The sequence below is a fragment of the Diadema setosum genome, chromosome 6 (genome assembly GCF_964275005.1).
Source record: "Diadema setosum chromosome 6, eeDiaSeto1, whole genome shotgun sequence".
Classification (NCBI taxonomy): Eukaryota; Metazoa; Echinodermata; class Echinoidea; order Diadematoida; family Diadematidae; genus Diadema; species Diadema setosum.
The window spans coordinates 3,349,399-3,359,214 of record NC_092690.1 but is presented as its reverse complement, the minus strand read 5'-3'; the positions used below and the strand labels follow the sequence as shown (position 1 = coordinate 3,359,214).

The 9,816-nt window shown below is 42.8% G+C and overlaps 1 protein-coding gene across 1 annotated transcript; it reads left to right on the top strand.

Moving 5' to 3' along the window:
- The first annotated feature begins 1,509 nt into the window (after positions 1 to 1,509).
- Positions 1,510 to 9,263, top strand: LOC140229405 (uncharacterized). Its single transcript, XM_072309659.1, has 4 exons — positions 1,510 to 1,882; positions 2,422 to 3,062; positions 4,030 to 4,282; positions 7,166 to 9,263. Exons 1-4 carry the CDS (start codon positions 1,570 to 1,572, stop codon positions 8,506 to 8,508), a joined length of 2,550 nt encoding a protein of 849 aa, XP_072165760.1. The 5' UTR covers positions 1,510 to 1,569; the 3' UTR covers positions 8,509 to 9,263.
- Positions 9,264 to 9,816: the final 553 nt, after the last annotated feature.

Sequence of the window (9,816 nt, the reverse complement as noted above, 5' to 3'; positions counted from 1 at the left end):
ACCTAAGTAAATTACATTACACAATTAGCGATCAAAGCTGATCACAGTAGGGCCTATAGTAGATATCTGTGAGTACTGTGTTCGCTGACCCCAGTCATCGCATTCTGGTGCCTGATTTGTGTAGAACAAAAGAGTCTGTGAGCCCATCAGCGCATGCTCTATTCATACATTGCACCCGATCTATGGTTCTATTGTTCAAAAGGGCACATGTAGTTGACCTTGGGGAGGGTATGCATGCACCGCTTGACTGCTTTCGCATAGGTGGATTACCAACCTGTCCGTTCTCTGTCGATGGGCAAAAAGAATCTCGTTTGGGGACATTGAGGGTATATAGAGAATTGCGGAAGGAACGGGTGAAATGACAATATGGTATGATACAGTTGTCTGTATCTGTATCTTGTTGAAAACAAGGTTCGGCACCTAGACACGGTAGCTTACTAGGCCTACTATTGTACTACGTACTAGACTTTAATGTACACTTAACACAGTGTGCATGCTACGGTTCCCATAGTCATGGTGTGTGTTATGTAGGCCTATTGTTATTGTTAATTTGTTTTTGCATTCGGTAATCCTGGACTGGTGGAGTTATGGGGCAGCAGAAGGCAGTAGTATTACCATCCGCCATGTGTTCATATTTCAAACTAACAGTAATGTTAGATCTAGGAGGTCTTTTGACAAGTTAATATTATTAGGAGTTCTACTGCAAAATGACATGACATGCATAAGGCAGGTGTATGTGTGCTAGCATATTTCAGTAGATAATCTAGATTTCTGGTTTGGAAATTTGTGTAGGCCCCATGCCCAGTGCATGCATAATAGGCCTATGGGTCTACAAGCCAAAGCTCTTTGATTTTGTGTAAAGGTAGATTTGATTTGATCAATATTTTATTCAATAATCCTCAGCAGCTAACTCAGGAAGCTCTAGATGTAATAATCTGGAATTTTATTTGTGTAGTCTGTTTTTGGTATACATAACATGCTTGTGTAGACCAGCCTAATGAGTGACAAAGTTGTACAAATTACGATATGACAACTTTGAAATCATGGAGAGTATTTTCTCAACTGTGTATTGTGGAATCTTACTGGAAAGTTTTGATAAAATGATTGCCAATGGGAGGATCTTATTTCTTCAAATTAATAATTTTTTGCATCAAGTTGTTTTTAGTGCAACTGATTGACAAATTGCCCTTCATTAGTGAAAGTACACATGTACACACTGATTTTGAAAGAAAGAAGAAGATAATAATGGGCATACAGTTGTACATGCTCAGGTTGGACTTGAATCAGCAATCTCCTGATTACTAGACAAGCGTCTTACGACTGTATCAAGACAACCAGCTTTCTCCCGAGAGCCAGCGGAGGTTTTTATACCTTTTAGCAGCCAGTAATGCTACGACTAAAACTGAATAATCAGTGCGTGTGTTGTGCAATGTATTTACATCAATAACAGGGCAATTTGACAAACAGTTGTAGAGATCTCATTTCTTTATTTCATTCTTTCAGGCTCACAGCGTGGATCAAGTCCTTCGTGGGAGGCTGCTCATGAGATGCCGGGCTGATCCTTGAGCCATGGATTACCGCTACGTGGACCAGCAGGCGGCTGCCGCTGCCGCCGCCGTGGTGCACCGGCCCGGCGCCAGTCACAGCCACGAGGACCAGGGGCAGCAGGGGCAGCAACCCCCCTTGAACCACCACCAGCCCCAGCACCTGCAGCACCTTCCGACCCACTTTGCCCACCAGCACGGCCTGCAGTCACACTCCCTGCCCCACCAGCACATGCACCATGTCGCCCAGCCGGTGCTGGTGGCGGCCCCCCACAGTAGGGAGGCTTACAGCAACAACAGGAGACAGACTGGGCAGGACTTGCAGTCCTTTCTAGAAGGTGGGTCACTGGTTGGTCACTGCTCACTGCTCACTGGTCATCGGTAATGACTCCTTCCCAGGGAAATAGACCAAAATCCTGATTTATGGCAATCAATGCATTTTTTCCACTCCAGAATTTATGCATCATTTTATATTGATGCGATGATGATGAATGAAAAGAAATATTGATTACTCATCTGTATATTGATATCATTGAAGACTCTAACATCGATATTGCTGATTACCTAAGGTACAGTATCATCATGCACGCATTATCATGAAATTCATGATCTAATGACAATATCAGTAAGAAAAACTTTAGAATTAATTACTGCAGTAATGAATAGTAAGCATGGAGTTGTGATGACTGTTCTGACTCCTTCTGGATGATAAAACTTTTTTTTTTTTCTTGATAGAGTTTCATCAAAACAATTTTAGGACCTGAATTTTGACTCCGTTGTAATGAAATTTTGTTACCACCATGTTCCTTGTAAAGGGGGCACCCTGTGTGTGTATTAAATTTATGTGTGATGTGTTACATATGTGTACATTGTATAGTGTCAGGGCTTGTTCCTGTGCGTCCACCAACTCAACTCCAGCAGCATCAGCATCCTCAGCAAGACTCTCAGCGTCAGCAGCCGCGCAGCCAGGAGAATAGGGCGCCCTCTATGCAACTTCTTCCAGACAGCCAACTCCTCAACTCCAACAGCCAGCGCAGCTACAACAGCAACCTCTCCTCGTCTGTGCCACCACCAGCACCCCAGCAGCAGCCTCAGGACTACCGCCGGGACTACGCCCAGCAACCAGAGATGCAGGCCTCCTCCTCCGCTGCTGGCCCCGCCCGGCAACAGGATTCGAGCCTCTTGCAGATGATTGATGCACCCCAGCATCAGCTTCATCAGCAAGTGCGCCATTCCCCGACTCGCTTGGACAGGGAGGAGGAGGAGGTTGATGGTGATCTAGAGCCGCTACCTGCACGTGTCCTCCTCAAGGAAAGGCACAGGCCCGGTCCTCTTCCACCCAACACCACGCCTCCTAAATTACCAGAGGGTCTCGTGTACACCTATGCCTCCGGTGACAAGAAGAAGGTGGTAGGGGTTAAAGCAGAGAAGATGCTGGAGAAGGGTACTCAGTACGGCCCCTTCCAGGGTGCCCTGGTCGATGAAGCCGCTGGATGCGTAGAAGAGTCGTCATGGGAGGTATGAATTACCCATACTACCGATGTTATTTTATTTTAGAAATCTTGTGATGTGTTGATTGCGAGTCTCCCTCCAGCCATTTGATATCAGGGACTCACACAGAAGGCATACTTGACTACAATCTTTCATTGGTATCTGCAATGCACATGACAATAAACTTTGAATGCCTACTGAGCAGTACCTTGACTCTGTACCTGTGTCACATTTCCAGTCTGGCAAATTAGGTCAATTTCATGTTGATAGCCCACTTGTTTCAGACTTTTCTGGAGTAGAGCAATGTGCAGCACTTCCCCCCACATGGCAGACAGTGCTCCTTGGCTTGCTAGCGAAAGAGCAGCCAAGTAGCAGTCAAGTCAAGAAGTGCAGACTCGCATTTGGTAAAGAAGTTCACAAGTTCATGTGCGCCCTGTACGATTGTTCTGTGAGCATTCCAAGCACACTCTCAAAGAGCGAAGTCTGGCATTACTACATGTAAGTGTACATATGTAGGTCACTCCAACCCCCTGTGTAATCGTAGACATATTACGTAGTTCACCCTCTATAGGCAGTGAGGTTATGACCCCTTTGATGTTAAAGGTCCTGTTTACCTTAGGTATCACGTAAACAGTGATTTAAAAAAAAGAAAAGAAATCAAGTTATGACATTTAATGCATTGATGTGCAGGTCTGTTCTACCACAAAACATATTCGCGATAAAGCCTACAGTATAAGGAGATACAGTGTACAGCCGTATCTGTATTTTCTCAATAAATCGTAACAGTAGCCTGTTTAGTCTGGAAACATTTTTATTATGCCTCCGTTATAATTATGTAAATTGTTCCCATTTTTTATATTTAACAATACTTAACATCGATTTCACTGATTCAAATGTTTACAGTGGTTGTTTCTATCCCTAACTCACATAATGCTGGCTTTTTGTTTCATCTGCAAATGATAAATTATGCCTTTAATCTGCTGCATACCTACAGCTGTGTCTCCAGGGAAGGATTCTCTACTACGTGGACGGGAAGTACCGGCGCAATGAGAACTGGATGCTCCACGTTCCCTGCGCCCGGACAAGAGAGGAGCAGAATCTGGAGGCCGTGCAGCTCTACGGATTCATTCACTTCCAGGTCACCAAGGTCATCAAACCGGGCAGTGAGCTAAGGGTATTCTACAGTGCAGACTACGCTTCACATGTGGGTTTCAAGATGAACTTGGATGACCTCAAGTACAACAAAGGTATACTGCCATTTCTTGCAAGTTTAATCGATCGAAATCTATCTTTTCTTAAAGCTTGTCGTAGAACTTGATTTACTAGTTACTATTTCCGTGCCAAGTAACAGATCATATCTGAAGTAATTTCCTTGAGATTACCCTGCCTGTAAAGAGGAAGAAGGCTGCTGAACTACATTGACTGCATTGCATGTTCTATTGGGCATGAAGACATGGGCATACTGTGCATAGTATACAAATAATGACTGCTATGAGGGGCACAGTTAAAATTATGGGCCCAAGGTGATGTGAAAACTATAACTATGCCTGAAGCGAAGTTGAGGGCATAGTTATGGTTTTCACATCACTGAGGGCCTACATAATTTTAACTGTGCCCCGAATATCAAGCTGTCATTATTTGTTTTATATACCAAAAATATAGATTCCGAAAAATAGATACCAAAAATATAGATTCTAGTCTCTTTTACAGCACTCGTAATCAATGCTGATCGACAGCGCAGCGGTCGTATCATTTGTGCGTACATATGAGTGATCTATCTATGTGTACGGGGTTACGACTGTCTCCAAACCTATTTACAGGGCACAGTTGATTCTATGCCCCGGGCACAGTAAATCATGACGTCATTTTGATCAAAAATGGGGCAAAGCTATTTTCATGACTCCACTCTTAACCAATCAGATGAGAGGAATCTATATACAGGGCTCGACACTAACGGTGGCCCGGTGGCCCGGGGCCACCAAAAATGAAATTCGGGCCACCAAATTTCAAAAAAGGGCAAATTTGGTGGCCCGCCTCAGGCCACCAAAATTTTTTGAAAAGTATGTCAATAAATTCCCAACTTTTTGCGCCGGAAATTAGCAGTTAAATTTTTCAAAGGATGGATGAAAAGGTCTGAATGAGTGCCTGAGAGTTGAGTGTTGCGAGTTTGTTGAAGTTTATTTATGAGTAGATATGTCCAACTTCTAATTCTTACTATCATAAATCTTAGATGTTTGACCCATTAAAAAAAGGACTTTTAATGTTTTTTATTGTTTTTTTTTTTTTCGGGACACCAAAATTTTCTCTCGGGCCACCAAAAATTTGAAATTTAGGATTTTGGTGGCCCCATCGGGCCACCAAACAAGAAAGTTAGTGTCGAGCCATGCTATATATGAGGTATAGTACAATAGTGCAGTGCACACCCATTGTATTGAACATGGTGATTAACAACATTTTTGATACTAAGGAAGTAAAAATTCAGGTCCCGAATATATCATGGATGTATCTTTATATACCTGTACTTAACTGTTTGGCGGTAATGAAAGAAAACTACCAGTCCCAAGGACTTTGGTAGAACGGGAGTTGCCTTTAAGAACAGATTCACATATTTTATTGTATAAGCTGTTATTTTTGAGAGGATTAATTTTCGCAAATCTCACAAATCACAGTTGCATTTAACGAATTGAGCAACAGTCAAAAATTTTGCCCTGCACTAGAGCCGCATGGTGGAACAGGGCATACTTGCCAACTAGTAAGATTTTATCAGATTCAGTAAGATTTTTTACGTTAAAAATAGCAAAATCAGATTTTCTGTCAAAGAAATCAGATTTTAAAAAAATATTTAGATATACCTTTCATGTGTATTTTCTGAAGATTTGACCGAAAGTAAGATTTTGAACTTCAGTTTGCATATAAAATAAGATTTTTGCAATCCACGAGTAAGATATTTCATCTTGAAATGTTAGCAGGTATGACAGGGGCTTTAGGGAGACATGGTAAGCTCATAACAACTTTATCAAGGAGACAAAGACCTTAAGGAGACAATTTGTGTCCCCTTAAAGAGGAAGTCCAGTCCAAATGTTTAAATTAGTCTGATAAAAAAAAGAGTAAAATTTTACGAGTTCAACAGTAAACATTTGACTGAAATAAGATGAAAAATAAGGATGTTATGACATTTTCAAGTTTTGATAGTTTGTCCAAACAGTTTTTGTACAGTGGGATCAGTCAGATATATGAGGATTTGAGCCTCGGGCAAAATTGGGTTTTAAATGAAAAACTGGAAATTTCAAATTTTATGTACAAACTATATGGTAAGTTGTGAGGGAATGACATGCTCACTTTGCCATTTGCATATTCATATTCATATTCATATTGACTGTTCCAGAACTTTTTCCCCCCCAAAATAGCAAAACTTTGAAATCTCATAACTTCCTTATTTTTCATCCGATTGCGATCAGATTTATACCGTTGAACTTGTAATATTTTACTCTTTCTTATCAGACTAACTTATGTTTCGACAGGATTTCCCCTTTAACGTTTTCAAGTATGTTACCTCCCATTCAATTGCATGTTTTCCTGCTGACACTGCTTATCTATACAATGTCTCCCTATGGCTGGATCCATTAGTAATATAATAATTGAAGGGGTCGGTGCAATATAGTGCTAACCCACACAATAGTCATTTTAAGATAATCGCTGTTGAATGTTTGGAAAGTCCATACATTGTAAGCTAATAAAACATGAATGTATGCATTTTTACAATCTTATTGGTTGAATTCTAATATGTTATTTTCACGGATGTTAGAGTGAAGGATAAGGATTATGAAAATGCATGTAACTCAATTTTCACCAAAGTGTGGATTAGCACTATATTGCACCGACCCCTTCAATTATACGTAGACATGCACATGTATATTTTTGTCTTTGTGTTTGGCTACATTCCTGTTTGTTTGTTTTTGTTTTTGTTTTTTTGTTTTTGTTTTTGTTTTTGTTTTTTTTTGTTTTTTTGGGGGGGGGGCAAAGCAAGATGGCAGTTTGCACAGGTACACGTATTGCATTTCCTGTGTCAGCTTTGACGTAAGCAGAGAGAGGGTTCAATTTATGTTGTGTTTATCCTTCTTTACATCCAGAGGCAGACAACTTCCAGTGCCAGCAGTGCCAGTGCTTGTACAAGTCTGCCAAGCGGATGTCCCGCCACATCAAGCTTGCCCACGAGCAAGAACGAGCCGGTCGGCACCGCCCGCGGTTCACTTGGGAGATGAAGAAGAAGGCGACAGAGACCAGGCAGCCCGTTGTTCAGCAGGAGCGCAGTGCAGAAAACAACCGCTTCATATGTGTGACGTGCGGAAAGGACTTCCCAACGAGGGGCCGCCTGGCAGCGCATGAAACCTTCCACGACTTCATCGGCAACGTCTATTTGTGTGAACACTGTGGAGATGCATTTGAGAGCTCCCAGACACTCGCAAAGCATGTCCTCAGCCATGAGACGCATCCGTTCAAGTGCGCAGAGTGTGGGAAACTCTTCTTTTCCAAATCCAGCCTCTGCAGGCACAGGCGCGAGGCCCACACCCCACGTCAAGACAAGTACCGCTGCATCTTGTGTGACCTAGAGTTTGATGACGCTGCAGAGTTGGACAAGCACGAACAGTGTCATAACGATAACCATGCAGAGACAGACGGTGGTGAGAATGTGGACAACAGTGCCAAAGATGCAGGAACTGCTCACAGCAGAGCAGCAGAACTTGAGGGAGATGGCAGCGGAAGTCAGCAGAAGTCAAAAGAAAAGGAGCAAGTAGCCCAATCGAATTCAACATTTCCCGTGGACATGCTGGGCAAGCGTATATCGTACTTTGATCGGCCGCGACCATACAAATGTCACTACTGCAGCTCCCGCTTCCGCCAGTACAACCAGAGGAAGTACCATGAGCAGGAGGTGCATGAAGGGAAGGGAACGTATCAGTGTCCGCAGTGTGTCCAGCGCTTTGTTACCCGCTGCAACCTGGAAGCTCACATGAAGAAGCACAATCCCATCCGGCCTTTTCTCTGCCAGCTCTGCCCACGGTCGTTTGCGTCGCAGAAGGCCTTGGTGAACCACCAGGGGGAGCACACGGGGCTGAAGCCTTTCAAGTGCACGGTGTGCAGCCGCGGCTTCCGCACCCAGAAACTGATGGGCAAGCACCGGTCGCGCATGCACGGCAAGCGGGAGAAGCGCTTTGCCTGCAGCTTTTGCGACAAGCGCTTCATGGAGCGGTCGAGCTGGCGCAACCACGAGCGGCGGCACAAGGGGATCCGCCCCTTCGTCTGCCTGGTGTGCGGCAAGGGCTTTTCCAGCAAAGACTCCATGGCTGTCCACCAGCGTGTGCACACAGGCGAGATGCCCTTCCAGTGCGAAAAGTGCTCCAAGCGCTTCAGGAACAACCACAACCTCACCGCACACTTGCTGCAGCACGCCAAGGATGATGTTAGTGGTTGAATCCAGGGCTCCCTAGGAACCATTCACACTGTAGTGACAGACGAAGGAGCCATGTTTATAGTCCTAAGCTTTGCCAAAACAAGAGAAACTCATGTATATAGTAGGTGCTGTCGTACATGTATTATTGTGCTGGTGCAGTTCATACCTGTTGGTGTGATTGAGTAGGAGGAATGAATATGTTGTTGTGTGCGTGCGTGTACGTCCAGTGCGGAATAGATTTTATAGGTTGTGAATATCTGATAATGTATGCCAATGCAAAATTTAGTACCTGACAAATTCAATTCCTTTATGTGTATTTATGTGTGAGGCAAGCAGACAAATATATTGATATTAGATTAATATCGTGATATTAGACCATAAACAAAACGATAATGAGACATCGAGAAATGTTGAATTTCCAAAGGCCAGACTAGCTTAAAGCTATAGTTAGTGAAACCACAATTACTTTAATTGAAACTTTAATCAGACATTGACAGGAATACTTGCTGCAGTGTCCTGCTTTCACAATGACGTACTTTTTTTCAGTTGCATTAGAGGTTCACTCACCCTCTAACAAACTTGGCATTATAAGTGTCAAAAACCCTGATACATAAAAGTTTGACAAGTGATATCCATGAGCAAAGCAGAATTGTGTGTTTTACAGTGTAGAGGCTATACACTATCAGCCACAAAATTACATGCTCTCGGGAGTGGAGAGTTTGGACATACACGTACGTACATGCAATAAAAACATCCATGAATGCAAAGGCTTCTTTTTAATCCTTTTTCTTTGGGGGGGGGGGGGGGGGACAACACATAATAACCAAACCATAGTACAAGATGTATGGGATGAGATGACACTCGCATGATGCTGTGTCAGGAACTCGGTCCCAAATACTTTGTGATAATCAAATACAAAGACTAATGCCAACCTGCCTTTTCATATCACCTGTGCTTGAAATTGGTCACATTCATTCTTACACCTCATTATGGGCAGTAGAAAATCTCAGAAATCATTGCTACTGTCTTTCTACATTTCACCCTTTCTGATGTCTTTTTTTTTTTTGTCTTGCTTCGTTTGTGACCATCTACCTCAAAACCCACAAGCAGTAGGTCAAAATGAATTTCCATTTTTTTTTTTTTATAATTTGAAAGTGTAAGCTCTAAAATTTAAAATGATCATACGTTCAACCATCCTAACCCCCCCCCCCCAAAAAAAAAAAAAATGATTGAAATAAGAGATCATTGGGAGGTGCAGTTCATTAAAACAAAATAGGAGAAAAGAGAATTTGAAGCTTAGCGTCACGCAGGCATGCAGAAGCATCAATG